Source organism: Lissotriton vulgaris, chromosome 12 (genome assembly GCF_964263255.1).
Source record: "Lissotriton vulgaris chromosome 12, aLisVul1.2, whole genome shotgun sequence".
NCBI classification, from domain to species: domain Eukaryota; kingdom Metazoa; phylum Chordata; class Amphibia; order Caudata; family Salamandridae; genus Lissotriton; species Lissotriton vulgaris.
This window is the reverse complement of record NC_141700.1, coordinates 800,015,925-800,035,174: the sequence shown is the minus strand read 5'-3', so window position 1 is coordinate 800,035,174 and position 19,250 is coordinate 800,015,925. Positions and strand designations below refer to the sequence as shown.

The following is a 19,250-nucleotide window of genomic DNA, read 5'->3' as shown; positions in this document are numbered from 1 at the left end:
ACAGTTATTATATGTGCTATGTGCTAAGCGTTATTCCTACAAAGGGCTAATTCTACCAAGTGCTAGTTCTAAAAGTGCTTATTCCTGACAGTGGCCCAAGCGGCCCTCTCCCATGTACACAATCCCCTTTAAATTCTGCCCGTGCCTGTTGGTACATTGTAAAGTGTGTGTTTATTATCTAATGTGTTTGGTATAATACAAAGGCTATTTTTATATATAACCTTGTGTGGAGTTTCCTTTGTGATGGGCCTTGGGTGTTGTTGCTGGGTGCGTGCGCAAACGCTTTACACATTGCTTCCGAGATAAGCCTGACTGCTCGTGCCAAGCTACCAAGGGGGTGAGCAGGGGTTATCTTTGGTGGGTGACTTCCTTGCCATGACGAAGAATGGTGGTTTCTGCCTGACTTTGGTGCAAGCCTCAGCCAACCGGAAATCGCCATTTCTAACACATTCCTTTTAGATAAATATCCCTCCAGTGGATGGACTTTCCTTCCGCCTCATGACCCTGTGGACCAAAGCTGAGCAGGTATTCCTGTCCGAGCCCTCTCCAGCAGAGGATTTTGAGGTCAAGGTGTGACCAGGACCACCCGCCGCGCCCAAGCTGGGCTAGTAACTTGCAAACAGGACCAGTGAAAATAAGAAGGAACAAAAGTCTCAACAGCACATTTTATTTATTTCAATGAGTTATAAAATCTTTACATTATTAAAGATTAACTTTAAACATTGGCACGACTTCCTGTACCACAGGAACTGTCAACTCACACTTCACAGATGCCACTGACGTTCATCAATCAAAGGTGAAGCACAGGATAAAGGGGTGAGAACAGCAAATCACCAACGTCTTCCACATAATCGTAGATACAGGGTGGGCGACAAAGATACAGCGACTAGTCGCGATAAGCAACGGACGTAGGAGATTGACTCTGCAGGGGGAAACATCTTTTACAACGCAACTTTTACCACGCAAACCATTACAACGCATTGCGCTGGGGGCGCTCTAGGATAGGGAATAAGTTTAATTTACTATCCAACACCTTCCCTAGTGTCCACGGGGACTGGAGTTGGAATAGTAAATTAAACTATTCACTATCCAGCACCCCAAAGCGCTATGCGTTGTAAAGGTTTTCGTTGTAAAAACCGCGTTGTAAAGGCATGCGTGGTAAAAGCATGCATTGTAATGTCATACATCCCTCTGCAGGTGTCGAAATCAGCTGAGTTCTGGCAAATGACAATAAACTATATACAACACAATAATGGTATATAATGGTATAGTCGATGAGGAGCCCTATGCTATAAGGCTGTATAAATGGTGATGATCTATTTGGTGGTGACATATTTATTAAGGGATGGTAATAGCATGACGATATACGATGAGGAGATATAAGCTGCTGACATGTACAATGAAATGTATGAAATGGATATATACGATGATGTATGCGAAGGCGATATACGTGTGATGATGTTATAAGTGATAAAGATATGCGTGGTGAAGGTACAGACCCTGATATTATAGAGAAATACCATGAGGATATATACGATGAGGATATACAAGCTGTTGACATGTACGATGAAACGTATGAAGCTGATATATATGATGATATATGACAAGACCATATTTATGTAGTGATAATTTATGTCATAAAGGCATATGTAGTGATGATATAGACCCTGATATTATAGAGTAAGTCGATACTTGCGCTTTGATAGATACAAATGGAATTAAAATCTGGAGTGTGTGGGCTGTTTGGGGAGCTGTTCTGCTGGTGGCTCTCCAAAGGCTTCTACGTGTTCTACCTAGTATCTCCTAGCCCTAGGAGCAGTCCTGGTGAGGAGGGCTTGGCCAATGGGCAAAGGTTTAACCTATGTCTTCGGATGGACGCCGCAGACGGTGAAGACTCTTCTCGTCCTACGACTGTTCCATCAGAGGCAGAATCTGATCTTCATTTCACTTTAAATAAAGGGGGCTGGGGTGTCCAGCTCCCTAGGGGGAGTAAAAAGACATCAGAAGTGATGCTGCTTTGGGCACCTGCCAATCAAAACACTGTTTAAGGGGTATAAAGAGCAGCACACCTCGGGAGAGGGAGCAAAGTGTGAGACATGTCCAGGAGTGTTGAGTAGGCATGTGAGGGGAGGAGGGTCTGGGGGTCTCATACTGTGGAGAGAGCGGTGGAGCGAGGGAGCCTGGGAGGGACGTCAGAGCAGACGAGCCCAAGAGGAAGCGTCAGGAGGGGGTGCTAGTGCAGGAGTGTTCGGGCGGACGACTTTGGGGGACTGCATGCATGTTTATTTGTATATATTATACAAGAGTATGTATATGTGTATGCATGTACATTTTTGTGTATGTGCTTATGCATGTATATATGTATGCTTGCATGTATGATGTCTGTGTTTTACTGCATATATGTATTCATGTATGTATATAAATCTATATGTTCTATATGTCTGTATGTATGCATGTACATGTGCTTGTGCTCGTGCAGTAGGCATCAAAATGTAGTACACCTATAGGTCAAGGTTACATTTAAGCCCAGGTCCAGTATTCTGGAATGCCAGAAGATGGGTGGTCCTCCTGATGATCCCAGGGGGCCAGTAGGAGCTGGGAGCGCCCTCTTGAGGATGGATGAGAAGCTCCTTGAAGAGAAGCAACTTCAGCTCCTTCCTGAACCAAACCAGTGAGGAGTTCAGCCTGATGTGGCCCAGATGTTGCTAAAGATCCTGGGGGCAAATCTGGTGGATGCAAGACCCTGCGTTGATGTCAAGTCCGCGAGATGTGAGGAAGGAGCACCAAGATCATACTGGGTAGACGTCTGGGGTAAAATGACTAAGCAGTGGGTCTAGGGCTGATCTACCAGGGAGGAAGTGCCAGGGTGCAGGTTTGGTCTGGAAGGACTAGGTGGAGTACCAGGGATCAGTGAAGAACTCAATGGCTCCAAAGTGCAAATACTCAATGTGCGACTGAATAAGAGAATTGACCACTGACCCCTAGTATGTGCGAGGAAGCAGTCCGCGCTGGAGAGCCGAGAGCATCTGCTGGACGACCGCCAGGAACCATTGGTTCGAACCATTGAGCAGAATCTCTAAGGTCCCACCAGAGGAATGCAGACTCTAATGAGTGAGGATGAGACAAGACCAGCAGCCAACGATGATGCCAAACCAGCGTGAGACAATCATGGAAGTACTGACTGCGCCAGGGACAACACTCATGAAAGATTGGCAGTCCCAAGGGACATGTGGCAAAAGAGGAGGGGGACCCATCACTGCCAGGGCTCCCTTGGACATTCAGAAGTTCCAAGGCTCGAGATATAGCCATCCTCCCGTCACCCATCACTACACCTCTCTGATGTGCGTGTCTATACGTATAATGTAGCAACGGACATGTTTAGTGTTTAATGCAGGCTCAAGGACTTGGAGGTGAAGATTTAGTGTTGCCACCGGTAGAGAAGACCACAAACCCATTAAAAGGCCACTTTAAGTTTTTTCTTGAGCTTTGACAGGGAATCCCTAATGGTTGCCTCCCAGACCCCGATACGGTCATTCTTAGTATATTTTCTACGGGTAATTTCATTGATGCCTTCTACCTGATTGTACAGACTGGGACAGGGCTTGCATCAGGCTGGGATACAGCTGGGGTAGGGCTGATATAAGAAGAGGAGGATTGGGAAAGGGCTGGACCTGTGGCGCATTAGGGAGGGACAGGGATACAGAGCAGTCTCTTATGTGAGGCACTTCAAACTCTGTAGACCCAGAAGTAAATGGAAAAGGGTGATGGTGCTCTGGGGTCCCGAGAGTAAGAGTGTCTTCAGTCTTTTGGCCTTTGACCCAGGATCTCTTGAGGACTGAGCTCCAAGTGCCATCATTCCTGTTTCGTTGGGAGAAGACGAGCTGGCGTCACCACTTCACATGGGCTGAGGGACAAAATGGCCGCTGCTCTGGGGAACTTCTGCAATACAAGTTCCATTCTCTTTCCAAGTGCGCAGGAAGACATTCCACGGCTTCTAAAGAACAGTCTCAGAGCAACTAGTGCATAAACTAGAGTATTGAGGGACATACGAAGAGAATGACAGACACCGCCTCTAAGTTCCAACCATAGGAGCCAGAGAGGGAAGGAAAAGGGAAGTGATGTGAAGACGCAGAGGAATCATTGTTGACAGGACGTTTTCGGCAGATTGGATGTGGACTGCAAGTTCTTCTCTCACAAACCTTCATCCTATGAAGAAAAGAAAAAAAAACATAAGCTCATTGTTGTCTTTTTAGGTCTTGTCTATGAGAGAGCTATTGGCTTTCCCAATGCCGATTAGCCATGATGTACAGCAGCGTGAATGCTGCTCAGCATTGCTAAAGGATAGCAGCATGCCGTAGAGTGGTACAGAGTAGAGCGCTATAGAGGGGAGTGGTGTAAAGGAGAGTGGCGTAGATTAGTATGGAGTGGAGTAGAGTGGAGTGGAGAGGCGTAGAGTAGGGTGGAGTGGCATGGGGTAGAGTGGAGTGGCATGGGGTAGATTAGAGTGTAGAGGCATAGAGTGGAGCAGCATAGAGTGGTGGGGAGTGGCACAGACTAGAGTGGAGTGGCATATAGTTGAGTGGCGTACAGTGGTGTGGCATTGAGTAGAGTGGCAAAGAGTGGAGCGGTGTGCAGTAGCGGTGAGTGGAGAGTGGAGAGCCATAGAGTGGCGTTAAGTGAAGTAGCACATACAGTGGAAATGCTCAAAAAGAGCACAGCATCTGGATAATCATACTGCGCACATCATGTGGATAATCATAATGGGCGCGCCATGTAGATGCTCGTAACGGGCACATCATGTGGAGGCTTGTAACGGGCATGCCATGTGAATGCTCATTACAGGCATCCATGTGGATGCTCATAACGGGCACAGCATGTGGAAACTCGTAACGGGCACGCCATGTGGATACTCGTAACGGGCACGCCATGAGGATGCTCATAACAGGCTCAGCATGTGGATGCTCGTAACAAGCACGCCATGTGGATGCTCGTAACAGGCTCAGCATGTGGATGCTCATAACAGGCACAGCATGTGGATGCTCGTAACGGGCATAGCATGTGGATGCTAGTAACGGGCATAGCATGTGGATGCTAGTAACGGGCACAGCATGTGGATGCTCATAACAGGCTCAGCATGTGGATGCTCATAACAGGCACAGCATGTGGATGCTCGTAACGGGCACAGCATGTGGATGCTAGTAACGGGCACAGCATGTGGATGCTCGTAACAGGCACAACATGTGGATGTTCATAAAGGGCATTACACATGGATGCTCATAATGGGTACACCAAGTGGGAGCTCATAATGCGCAAACAGTAGAGTTGCTCATATCGGGCACACCATATGGAGGCTCGTAATGTGCACAATATGTGAATGCTCATAATGCGCACTCCATGTGGATGCTTGTAATGCACACACAGTAAAGATGTTCATAGCGGACATATGGATGATGCTTATAATGGGCTCACAGTGGAGATGCTCATAATGGACACACACTGATGATGATGCTCCTAATCAGCCCACATTGGAGATAATCATAGGGAATACAGGGGTGATGATCATAATGGACACACAGTGCAGATGCTCATACCAGATAAACGGACGATACTCATACCGGAAACACGGACAATCTTCAGACTGGAAACAAAGGGATGATTCTCTCAACAGGCAGACAGTAGGGAAGGTCATAATGGACATGGGTGAGTCTCACACTGGACTCAAATGGGTGCTGATCATATGTATAGGCGGAGATCCTATCGGAAGTATGGACAATGTTCATAATGGACACCGAATGGTGATGCTCAAAATCAACACAAGGGGTGATTTCCATAATGGACACAGGGCTGACGATCATAATAGACATGGTGGAGATGTTCATAATGGACGCACAGGTGATTCTCATAAAGGACACAGGGATGATGATCCTAATAGACATGGTGGAGATATTCATAATGGACACAAAGTGATGACTCTCATAATAGATACACAGGGGTGATTATTGTAATGTACAGAAGGCTGATGATCATAATAGACATAGAGGAAATGTTCATAATGGAAACACAGGCGTGATTCTCATAATGTACAGAGGGATGATGATTGTAATATTTATTTATTTATTTTGAAAGTTTTATAGAGACCCTTGCGGATATCAGAGCGCTTTACAATCAGCGATGAAAATTATACAACAAAATAGAAACAGGTAGGTCAAGTATACATAACATATTGTGCAAAGAAAAACAAAAAGTTGCAGAACAGGAAAGTCTGTTGAGACACGGCAATGACAACTGGTGCCTAGATTGTCTGGTTGGACCCGTGTCATAAAAGGACTACTGGTGGAGGTACTAGTAAACTCATAGTTTCCTTAGTTAATGATCATGTGAATTTTTCCATGAGAATCACTTTTACTTCCTTTTTGAAAAATGCCGTAGAGGTGATAAGTCTGATTTCTGGGGGTAGTGCGTTCCAGATCCTAGGTGCCATCCCTGAGAAGGAACGTTTATGAGTTTTCGTCTTGTTAAATCTGTGTGGCTTCCATAGTAGGTTTTCCGCACTTCTTGTGGATCTAATACCACCAGAGATAGTCAATATCTGAGTGAGATAGCTGGGTGCATTGTGGTGTATGGCCTTATGAGTCATGCAGGCAATTTTCAGGTGAATTCTGGCTTCAAATGGTAGCAAATTCAAAGATTTTAAGTCAGGGGAGAAGTGGGACCTTCTTTTTGAGCCCGTGATGAGTCTCGCTGCAGCATTGATGGAGGCTCTTAGTGGTGCTGTTGTCGCTTTGGGGAGGCCACAAAGAGAGACGCTTCCATACTCGACCCTGGGGATAACTAGCGCTTGAACTGCCATCTTGAAATCATTGATCGGTAAGAAAGGTTTCAGCTTCCTCAATGTATTTATCTGGAAGTTTGCCCCCTTTGTTGCATTGCTAATGTGTTTATGCATGTTGAGGTTGCAGTCAAGGGTTATACCCAATGATTTAGCTGAGTCCACAATGGTTGGTTGAACGTTGAATGCCGTAAGATGTTTGAACCAGTCAATCAAGAGGGGTATTTTGGTGGGTCGAGCTATAAGAAGGAATTCAGTTTTTAGTGCGTTTAGTTTGAGATGGTTCTCAGCTAGCCATGACTGGGTGTTCATAAGCATTGTGTTAAGCAATTTGATGTCTTCTGGTGTGTATCTTAAGGTATAGTTGCGTATCATCTGCGTACGGATATATGACGATACAACGCATGTTATTACAACCCATGCTTTTACATCGCATTTTTTACAACGCAAAAACTTTTACAACGCATATATTTACAACGAATGTTTTTACAACGCAGGTACCTTTACAACGCATAACATTACAACGTAAGTATTGGTAAATATATATTAATTTTATAATCGTAAATTAATTAAAAAATATATAATTTAATGTAATTTAATTTAAATTTAATTTTAATTTATTTTTACCCTGTACCCCTGTACCCCAAAAACCCCAAACTGACCCTCAACCCCAAAAATACCCCTTTACCCAAAAACCCAAAACTGACCCTGAACCCCAAAAATACCCCTTTACCCAAAAACCCAAAACTGACTCTGAACCCCCAAAAATACCCCTTTACCCAAAAACTAAAAACTGACCCTGAACCCCAAAAATACCCCTTTACCCAAAAACTAAAAACTGACCCTGAACCCCAAAAATACCGCTTTACCCAAAAATTAAAAACTGACCCTGAACCCCAAAAATACCCCTTTACCCAAAAACTAAAAACTGACCCTGAACCCTAAAAATACCCCTTTACCCAAAAACTAAAAACTGACCCTGAACCCCAAAAATACCCCTTTACCCAAAAACTAAAAACTGACCCTGAACCCCAAAAATACCCCTTTACCCAAAAACTAAAAACTGACCCTGAACCCCAAAAATACCCCTTTACCCAAAAACTAAAAACTGACCCTGAACCCCAAAAATACCCCTTTACCCAAAAACTAAAAACTGACCCTGAACCCCAAAAATACCCCTTTACCCAAAAACCCAAAACTGGCCCTGAACCCTAAAAATACCCCTTTACCCCAAACATATAACATTTAAAATATAATTATATACTTACCAATACTTACGTTGTAATGGTATGCGTTGTAAAGGTATCTGCGTTGTAAAAACATGCGTTGTAAATACATGCGTTGTAAAAGTTTTTGCGTTGTAAAAGTTCCGTTGTAATGGTATGTCGTTGTAAAAGTTGCGTTGTAAGTGATGTTTCCCTCTGCGTACATGTGAAATTGTATGTTGGAAGCTTGCAACAGAACAATAAGTGGTTCCATGTATAAATTAAACAGTGTTGGGGATAGTGCGGACGCTTGTGAGACTCCCAAAGTTACTGGCACGGATTTGGACAGGGAGTTGTTGATCTTGAATTTTTGAGTCTGGTTTTGAAGAAAAGAGGTAAACCAGTTAAGCACTGACCCTGATAGACCCATTCTGTGATTGAGCAGATCTATCAGGTTCTTGTGTTTGACCGTATCAAAGCAAAAGGCTGAGGAGAGGTCTAATAGGATGAGTAGGCATGATCCATTCTGATCAAGTATTTGTAAAGCATTGTCAATTATGTCTGTCATAGCTGATTCCGTGCTGCGCCCTGCTCTGAAGCCTGATTGGTGTTTGTCAAGAAGGTCGAAGTGATCAGTGTGTTTTGTCAATTGGTGATGTACACATTTTTCCAAAAGTTTGGCCAGGGTAGGGCTGTTGGAAATAGAGCGATAGTTGTTTAGGTCTGTGGGGTCAGCTGTGTGTTTCTTTAGGATGGGTGATACCTGTTCTACTTTAAGGGTGTCCAGGATGCAACCTTGATGGAGTGAGCTGTTGATGATTTTGGTCCAGAGCGGCAGAATCAATGGGGTTAGGTCTTTAACAGCGTTAGTGGGGAGAGGATTGTTGGTGTGATTGGCCGGCTTCAGGGTGCTGGGAATCTTGCCTATTGCTTCGTCAGTGTAGGTATCAAAGGAAGACCAGGCTGCGTCGTATTTTAGTTCAAGCTTTGAGGTGGATTGTTGTGATGACGTTGGAAGAAGAGGGGGTGTTTTGGTGTGAGCACTCGAATGTAAGATTAGGTCATTGAGGAGATCTTTCTTGATGTTATCAATCTTTAGATTAAAGAAGGTAGAGAATTCTTCACAAGTGGGTTGTGGACGAGCGATGTCTTGTAGTCGTTGAGGTTCATCCTTAGATTGGATTTTGATAAATACAAAAAGTTTTTGGGGACAGTTTCTTGCTTGGTCTAGTTGGTGGCTGACGAAGTCTGCTTTAGTGCGCTTGACCTTTCTATAGTAAGCATTTCTCTTTTTTCTTAGAGTTTTGAGATGCTTGGCAGATGGGACTGATTTCCAATTGCGTTCAGAAGTTCTACGAGAACGTCTATCATCGTTCAGCAGATCATTGTACCAGGGTTTAGAGTCTTTCGAGGAAACTCTCTTTAGTTGAAGGGGAGCAACCTCAATAATAAACGAGGTGATAGAGTTGAGGTAGTGGTTGGTGAGGTCATGTACGTTAGACAGACCACCTGGAGGCTGAAGTAGCTTGTGACTGTAAGAAGGTAATGTGTTGGGGTTGAGTTTTTTCAAGTCTCTTTTCCATATCTTAGGTTTAGTTGATTGAGCTGAGTTAAGTTTCACTGTTTCCCTGATAAAGAAGGTGATGATATGATGGTCTGACCAATCACAGGGTAGGATCGACTCAAGCTGAATGGAGTCATTTTTGGAGATTTTTTATTCCAAGGTTGCTCCTTTGTTGTGTGTGGGGCTGTTGCAAATTTGGGTGAGGTCTAGCGCGCCGATGAAGTTTTTGAGACTGTTAACCACTGAGTCGTTGTGGTTGTTCCAATGGAGATCGAAGTCGCCAAGGAATATTTCAGTGTTCTGTCGTCCGGTGTTCGTTGTGACCATGTCCATGAAGTGTTCAGTGAAGGTTAGGTTGTCACCAGGTGGATGATAGATGATGTGTAATGAGCGTACTGGAGTGCCATTGCTGTTGATGTCAATGCACATCTATTAGCAAGAGGAGAATACGGGGGACATGTCTCTGTTTTCTGAGATGCTGCTATGATGTATGCACGCGATTCCTCCCCCAGACATATCACTCCTATCCACTCTGATGATGTCCATAATTTGGTGGTACAAGAATGTCAAGGCGGGGCGAGGAGGATTCGGTTAGACAGGTTTCTGTTAACACAATCAGGTCAAGATCATGTGAGATGATGAGGTCAGCAATGTCTAATGCGTGTATAGAGGCGGATCTGCAATTCAGAAGTGTGCATCTAATACGGAGTGTGATGAGGGAAGGGGTGGGATATTGTGTGAGTGTGATTCTTCTAAAATTATTATTGATGATTCCTCTATTATTGTGTGTGCAGGACCTGTGTGGGTTGGGGGAATAGTAGGTATGGCCATGTGTGCAGGAGAGATGGGGGTCATGAGAGGGGGTTCGTAGGAATGAAGAAGGAAGCATATATCACTCTCCGAAAATGGGTTGATGCTTCGGATTGGGCGGGTAGAGAGATTAGGGGATGGAATAGACTTCCAACTTGGTAGAGTATGATTGGGGGTGAGTGGAAGGCGAGTTGGGGCTTGCTTGATCTAGAGGTTTTTGAAGATCTGATGTGCCATGATTGGCTAGATATCATCTCTTTAACAGTGTGGAGTTCCTCTTTGCTTTGGTGGAGTGCGGACATAATCACGTCCAGTCTGGTATCCTGGAGCAATTATGACTGGGGTAGGTTGATGTGATAACTCATCCAGAGTGGTAACTGGAGCGGTTGTGAATGGGGTAGGTGACTGTAATATGAGTGTTGGTGGCTGTGCCGTGGCATGGTTATGTGTGCGATCTGGTGTAGGCAAAAATAGCGTTGTAGACGATGATGTGTACGTGGATGGGGGAGATGTTAATGCGGTTAGCTGAGGTGTTGGAGTGGATTGCTGGTGAATGGGAGTGGTAGGTGTAGATGGGAGCGAGTGGACTGAGGGCGGAGCGTTTTTGAGATGGTAGTGGTGGGAAGCCATCATATGTGCCAGCAATTGATCTGTAGGGTGGTGGTGGGTTTTCTTAACATGTGCTGGTGATTAACCTGTATGGGGTTGGCTGGGATGAGTGGGTTCTATGTTAGGGGTGGCGTTGTGAGGCACGAGTGGCGTGGTGGGAGAGAGGATTATGGAGGAGGAGATGTTAGCAGGGGGGAGCTATGCTCGTGCCCGAACGGGGTTCAGTTCCTGTTGGGGGTGTGGATGTAGTCTCAGCCATGCTAGGTGGAGATAACGTGCGAGGGTTAATTGGAATGAGATGGGGGTGTTGGTGGGAGGGGTAAGCAGGGTGGAAGAAGTGTGTGTTGTCTCAGTCGTGCTAGGTGGAAGTAACATGAGGGGGTAAGGAGAAGTGGAAAGGGGTGTGGTGGGGGGGTAGTCCGGGTGGAAGGGGCGTATGGATCCGATGCCTGTGGTGGGCGGGGATGAGGGGGGAGGAAGGTGACATAGAGGGATGGAGATGTGGCAACATGTAAGTTAGCGGTGGAGTTCCAACTGGGTAGATTATGATTGGGGGTGAGTGGAAGGCGAGTTGGGGCTTGCTTGATCTAGAGGTTATTGAAGATCTGATGTGCCATGATTGGCTGAATATCATCTCTTTAATAGTGTGGAGTTCCTCTTTGATTTGGTGGAGTGCGGACATAATCACGTCCAGTCTGGTATCTGGAGCGGTTATGAGTGGGGTAGGTGGCTGATATATGTAATATGACATGGTGGAGATGTTCATAGTGGACACACAGGGGTGATTCTCATAATGGACACAGGGATGCTCACATACAACACAAAGGAAAGAGGTCATACTAGACACATGGACAATGCTAGCTATGGCAGCATTTAACCGGCCATAATGGACACAGGGGTGCGGCTCACACTGGACATAAAATGCTGGTGCTCGTACTGGACACATGGGCGATGCTCATAATGCTTGCAAGTGAGTCTGCTGATAATGTACACAATGGAGATGGTCATAATGAACACACAAGGGAGATGCTCCCACCGGACCCAGGGATGACGCTCACACAGGACACAATAATGGTACTCGACGGATACAGCGCACGTGTTATCAATACTTACACTATTGCTGCCTTTCTTCCGACAGTCTCCACAGATGACCCCGATGAGCCCGTTCACAACTTGAATAGCGCATAGCACCAGCTCCAAGGCGCTAAGTCCCAGCATGATGGAGAACAGCACGATGTTCCAGAGGACAATCTTTTCCGGCTCCTTACAGGTCGTCCATAGAGCTTCATCCTTCAAGTAAGTTTCACTGCAGGAGACAGAGGTCAGGCATGAGGTCACTTATATTCATCATGCATGGTGGTCAGGAGACCAAAACATGCGTGACCTTTGCAAAACTAGCGCATTTGCAATTGGCTCTATAGACAGGTGCCACCTGCACCAGGGAGATTATTACATGTAAACAAGGGAACCCAATGAATACCTTTGGACCATGGGTAATCAGCTATTACAGAGAACAACGGTCCTCAGGAAGTTCAATAATTAAACAAATAAACTTATAGACCACAATCAGTACTATAATCCAGTTTCCAGGCCCAGCCGGGCGAGGAATATTTAATTTTGGAATAAAAAAGGGGTTTTGATTGACCTAGAAAGGGTCACATACAAACATTTAGATAGGGCACAATCCTGTACCTAACCCAAGAGTAGGAAAAACCATAGAGTAAGAAAAGTAGGTGAGTCAAGAGAAGAATTTTTACAGGCAAAGAAAGTTTTGGAGCCAACTGTCGCTTGCAAATTAATAATCAATTACAGCAAGTTTCGACATGTCGAAACTTGCTGTAATTGATTATTAATTTGCAAGCGACAGTTGGCTCCAAAACTTTCTTTGCCTGTAAAAATGCTTCTCTTGACTCACCTACTTTTCTTACTCTATGGTTTTTCCTACTCTTGGGTTAGGTACAGGATTGTGCCCTATCTAAATGTTTGTATGTGACCCTTTCTAGGTCAATCAAAACCCCTTTTTTATTCCAAAATTAAATATTCCTCGCCCGGCTGGGCCTGGAAACTGGATTATAGTACTGATTGTGGTCTATAAGTTTATTTGTTTAATTATTGAACTTCCTGAGGACCGTTGTTCTCTGTAATACCTGCACCGGGGAGTGCATCGTTGGTACACAAGGGAAAGATTAATTACAAACTTCTAGGATAGCAGCATGGGAGAACAGTCCTGTGTGTCTAGATAGGCATTGTTTGCAATGTTAGAGGCCACCCTGAGGCCTCCGAGGATTAACACTGGACACCCATGCACTTCAAGGCAGAAGTAGAGAACTACCCATTTAGTTGCCAGCAGTGTTTATTTGTGCCAGTGTTTGTCGGTGCTCGGCACTGACACTTATTTTTAAACACTGTCACCTATTAATGAGGCACATGGTGGCGCTGTGCTTCTATTTATTTTAAGCTGAGCACATCATCGAAGCATTTTACTACTTCAGATGCTTTTTACAGAATGATAAAGCTTCCACTGCCATATTCTATTAAGTGTGTGTGACCATAAAGAGGCAGGCAGATCTTGGACCACTAGAGGGAGTGACATTTGAGGGCTGGAGATTCCAATATATAAACTGTATCAATCTCCGAAGCAATCGATTATTGGTATGTCTGGGATATAAATCCCCCTAGTAAATTTATATAAAATTATGTTTAAGTTCTCAGTAGGTGAAAATCAGGGTTGTAGTGCAATTATATACGGTTAAACAATAATGTTTTCTATTTTCTTTGCTTTTTGGGTCAAGCAGGCTGTGCCTGAGTATCTGTGGGCGCGCTACTTGTATACTTAACATAACCTGGTGCTGTTGCAAACTCTGAAGGAGTCTTATCTACTATATCGACAGAGCTGGAATTTTTAAAAACAACGCTTCATGTATGACGGATGCTAAAAATAAAATGAATAACAATTGTGCTTTAAAAACAATACTAAAATGAGATAGAAGACAGAGGAAGGTGTTTCTAAACTGAAAGTAGTTCAGACGGGCCCTTTAAAGATACCCCGCCACATCCTGTGTCTACGCGCACCCAGGCTAACGGAAGAGGAGGAGCTCCAGAGCGCGGGAGCAGCGCGTGCACCTACTTCCTGTCCTTGAAGGGGTATTCCCACTTGGCCGCTTGCCCAGCCGCCGCGGTGTTGCACAGCGGTCCATCCACCAGACCTGTGGCTGAAATCGCCAGGCAGTACAAACTCCCCAAGGCACCAAACAGCGACGAGAAGACGGAGCGCAGCATCTGTGGAGGGAGCAACAGCAGTGTCAACATTTAGAAACAAGCATGTGCAATGCAACATTTACGAGAGTTTAAGCTAGTGGCATTGTAAATGATAATGCCTACTATTTATCTGTTTTTATAATTAACATATAAATAAAAGGCATTGTCATTTACAATGCCAATGGGTCAAACACTTGTAAATGTGAGACCTATTTCCTTTCAAAAAAGCAGCCGCCATTATCCCCGGCTGCTTGAAAAGTGAAAGTGTGTATGGTGCGCAGAATGTTGCAGGAAAGCATGTCGTGCCTGTAGTAAGAGAACCTCATTAACTCCTTCGACGCTCATGACGATCTGAGCTCGTCATGAGCCACGGCGCTCCAGTGCTCATGACGAACTCAGCTCGTCATGGCCCGTGGAACGCTCAGGAGCGGGGAGAATTCCCCTGCTGTGCTGAGCGTTTCACGGGGGCCAATGCACCTGTGACGAGCTGAGCTCGTCATGAGCACAGGAGCACTGTAGCTCATGACGAGCTCAGCTCGTCATGAGAATGGGGGCGCTGTGCGCGCCCCCTCCCCCCCCAGCACAGTGGGGGAATAACCTCTGCAGCGAAGGGGTTAAAGAAAATAGTGCTTACAGACTTAAAAAGACGTACTGTGTAATCACAAAAGTAAAAGGGCCAGTCCTCAGGGGAGGTTACAAAGGAAGATAAGGCGGTACTAAGGAGGGACTACCAAGCCTATTAATGAATCAGAAGCCAGCATTTACGAAGGACAAGGACACAAGCCAATGAAAAATATGGACCGGGGAGTGGGTGGAGCTTCGAGTCCATACTCCAATACAGCATGTCACAGAGCAGCACACGCGCTGCCCAGGCTCGTCCTAAAAACAGCAGCACGAGACTGTGGATGAAAGACAGCGAGATGAAGGGTTTATGAATGAGTCCAGTCCTTAGCTGCCTTCACAGCTGCAATCATGAATAATTGTTAATACAGTTGTTCCCTTCGCCCACTCTCTTTCCTAAAAACCATGATCTAAGTTGGAACAATGAAATGTTTAGTTTGACAAAAAATTTGGTGAAAACAGTAGTACAAAAAAAACCTTTAATTTCAAAATCTAAGTGACCTAGAGACAAACAAATAGTTTTAAAATATAAAAAATGTAAAACAACATTTTTTATTTTTTTTAATGTCTTTTATTCATCAGCAGTTCACAAGCTCTTGAATCTGAGTTATGTTTCACTTGCTTCCAATCCCTCATATCAAGACACATTTATCATGAAAAACACAACTGGATGGAAAACATCCCGCGGTGTGAAACTGTATTGAATGTGGTTTGCGTGACGACACCGGTCACCGCGTATTCGTAGCAAACGACCATATGAAAGAGCATTTAAGGCGATGAGAAAAAGACAGGAAAAGAAGAAAGACAAATGGGTAAACAAAGTAAATCATACTATATCATATAATTTGCCAACAATTAAATAAAGGCAGTAGGGTTGGGGGTGTGGCTGAGGGTCTATTACTTATGAGCATGAAAGGACATATTCTCCAGATATGAACATACGTGCGTTCTCTCTTCTAGATGCCACTTGGAACCTTGCTGGTTGCAGCCCAGATTCAACTTCCAGGGAAGAAGAAGGAACACAGCAAGGGACAGCAGCCAGGCAGGGGCGCGTCAAAGGTGTGGTCAAGAGACCCCCCCCCCCCCCCACGAGAAACGATTACCAGTGACCATAACATGTGTAAACTCCCCCCTTGGTCTGTCCCCATCTCCAACACTTGGACACTTGGAGTTCGAATCGGGGTGAATTGGGGTTGAGTCCAGACCCGTTCATGAAGTACTTTGAAGGAGCTAAGTTTCTGAGTTCTCTTCCAAAGCCCCTCCCTCCCTCCGCACTCCCCCCACCTCTCCCCGGTGCTGGAAATGATACAAGAGGCGCTTTTACAATATCATTTTCCAAGCGCTACATGCATTGATACAGAGCCCCCACATAGCCAACAACCCTGTGCTTCTAATGCTCTACAACTCTGGGAAGCCTGCATGAGATCTGTCTGATATTTCACCTTGTGATTCGCTGTTTTAAAAAGAAAACATTTACACATTACACAATTCAAAACTTCGATCAGTTCTGCATTTCTTAAATACTCGTATTTCCAAATAATAGGTTTAACCAAGGTCACATGGTGTGTAAGTGACCAAACAGAGTCTAACGCCGGCTGAGACCGTTGTATCATTTAAGATTACATCGCTCACAGGGCCGGCGCTAGGCATGGGCAGCATGGGCAGCCGCCCAGGGCCTCGCGCTCAGGTGAGAGGCAGGGGGCCCCCCTGCTCCACCAGGGCCCCCTCCCCACACATTACAATACACATCAGAGATGTCTGGTGTCCAACCGCATGGTGGCATTCCTGGGGGTGCAGGGGAAGGGGGGAGGGACAAACAGAGTGGGGAAGTCACAGCGGCAGAGCCAGCAATTAGGGCTCAGAGTGTCAGGGGTGAGGCAAAACCTCTCTTAAGTACCAGCCATTCCCTGTCTGCATTTTGTTGCTAGGTGACAGAAGGCCCCTTTGTTTCCAGGACCAGCCGGACACAGGTTAGGAGCAGTGGGTGAGGGGAGGAGGGAGCAGCGGAGAAACTGGTGCTGGGGCAGTGTTTTAAGAAAGGCCTTGTTACTGCTTCAGGCCCGGGGGAGGGGGCCCCCTTTCCCTGGGCCTCGAAGCACTAGAGCACGCTGCAAGGTCCAGGTGTGGGGCCCCCTTTCCCTGGGCCTCTAAGCACTATAGAAATCTGCAAGGTCAGGGTGTGGGCGCCCCCTTCCCAGCCAGTACTCCCTCTTTCTTTTCCTTTCCTTTATTTGTTCCCCTGTGAAATGAATCCAAAAAAGAAAAACTTTTTTGCTGGAAAGGTCATCTTTTGTGTGACATTTCTCACTTCCAAAGTGCAGCCTCGAGAAAGAGAGAAATAAAAAATTCAAACGTAAAAAATAACTAAAGCAAGACAGAGTGGATCGAAAAGGGGCCAGATTGATTTTATTCACACCTAAATCACATTAGTGCCACTACACCGAGTTTACCAGTGAAGCGCTACTTTTGTTTTCTTGTCTTTCTCTAAACAGCATTGTTTTCCCCAGGTACGGATGTGCACCATTTCTGGATGTACTGCAATACCTGTTTGATGGGCGGACTGGATAATAAAGTGCATACCACTGCTCTGTATTCACAAATGTGGTCTTTTTAAACCATATTGCTTTTGTTTTGTAAGGATATATTCAATGGGCATTGAAGCAGGTCCGTTCCGGCCCTGTAGTCATGGCCTTAACTTTTCATGCAAAAGCACTCCTTCATTTCTGAATAAGTGTTAAAGCGTCAAGGTAACCATGTTGTTCCTGCTTACATTTCACATGCTTTAATTAATCTTACATTCCTTATGAGTGTTTGCTTTTTCCAGAATGTTGTCACTTTTTTTTTAGGCAGCATATTGCTCTTGTCTAGTGCGTAATTTGAAATGAGTCGCCTCTAGGTGTTAGTAGCGGGCCACAATTGGGTTGTAGTTGAAGGCAGTGAGAGTTTCTCTCAGTGGGGTAGTATGGTGTTCAGTGGAGAGAGGATGTGGCACAATGGTCAGAGCTGCCGAATTTGGAACTGGGGAGACAGGTTCAGCCTTCATGACCAGTCCACCAGACCAATCTCCCTGAGGGAGCACATTTCCATGCTAGACCTTGCAAGGACCCACACGACCTTAGAAGCCCTGGTGTCTTAGCACCAGCAGGTGAACCCTAGCAGTGGCAAGTGTGGGTTAACCTTGAAGGCCGGTCTACCACAATCCCTATTGAAGCCCACCGCAAGTCTTTTGGGGAGGCCTACGAAGCAGCACACCCTAGAGCAACAGTGACTCTGTCATTGAGGTCACAGGACCCTTGAGCAGGGAGGCTCTGGGGCGGTGCAAACGGTGAGATCGCATTGAGCGCTGACTTTGGGTCATGTTTGCGGATATATTATCTTTCTAAAAGCACTTGCTGCCTCCTTCCTGGTCTCCAGGAATTTTCGGCAACAACAAAAATGTCATGAACCTCCGGTGATCAATAATATACATCTTTGTGTGACCTGCACCTAGCTTTTCCATCTAATGAGACAAATGTAATCCATTTAACAGTTTTAAAATATATGGACTTATTTCATTTGCATATTTATCTTTTTGTCCATGTTACTGATATCCATGTTAGGTCTCTTCAGGGATGCCAAATAAGATCAAAAGTCCTGCGATGTCACTTCTTGTGATGTTACCAAGGGCGGCTCCTTCACTAGGGCAGAGGAGCGACGCCCCACTACTTTCTCGCAAAAGCAGAAACGCAAAATGCTAAAATGTCCATTTTATGTTTCTGCTTCTAGCACTGCGAGAAAGCAGAAGTGTTTCGTTGGGGGCGGGCGGGTCTGTTTTAGGGCAGGAGAGGATTGCCTTGCCAACTGCTAAGGGCGCTGACTGTTCGGCCAATCCAGTCATGCGCACTCTGGCCTTCCTCTATGTAGGCTGCAATGCAGCTTACATGGGGAAAATGGCCTCCCCATAGGCGCCTGGCTGGTCGGCCTCCTGATCAATCACAATGCTGCCATTGCAGCAATATGATTGGCTTAGGGGAGGGGAGGGAGGCTGCCTGCTTTTTGTTCTCCACCCCCCCTTCCGAACTCCCGCAAGATCCTCCACCCGCGAGTCATGCCGACTGCGACTGGAAGATATATGCAAATTAGAGGGGCCTCACATCTTCTCTTTCGCCCGGGGCCCCAGGAGTTCTAGGACCGGCCCTGATTGCTCATGTGTAAAAGCAAAAAAACGACATCCAAAGACGTTGGGGCATATTACCAACAAGTAGCGATGTTTATCGCTAAATAGGCTTAGTGACGATTTTTTTATCGCTGCCTATCGCTCGATATGTTGGCGGAGAAAACATGCTATTAGCAACGTTTTTCTCCATTGTGCTAA

General features: G+C 45.5%; 1 protein-coding gene across 1 annotated transcript in view; it reads right to left on the bottom strand.

The window, feature by feature from the left end:
* Window positions 1-651: 651 nt before the first annotated feature.
* Window positions 652-19,250, bottom strand: part of TM4SF5 (transmembrane 4 L six family member 5) — a 46,811-nt gene continuing 28,212 nt past the window's right edge. Inside the window, exons 3-6 of the mRNA XM_086946220.1 lie at window positions 14,145-14,296; window positions 12,131-12,323; window positions 1,186-4,206; window positions 652-922 (exon numbers count right to left, since the gene is read on the bottom strand). Of these exons, the coding sequence (XP_086802346.1) occupies window positions 4,192-4,206; window positions 12,131-12,323; window positions 14,145-14,296 (360 nt within the window). The 3' untranslated portion in view covers window positions 652-922; window positions 1,186-4,191. The remainder of the gene's footprint in view (window positions 923-1,185; window positions 4,207-12,130; window positions 12,324-14,144; window positions 14,297-19,250) is intronic.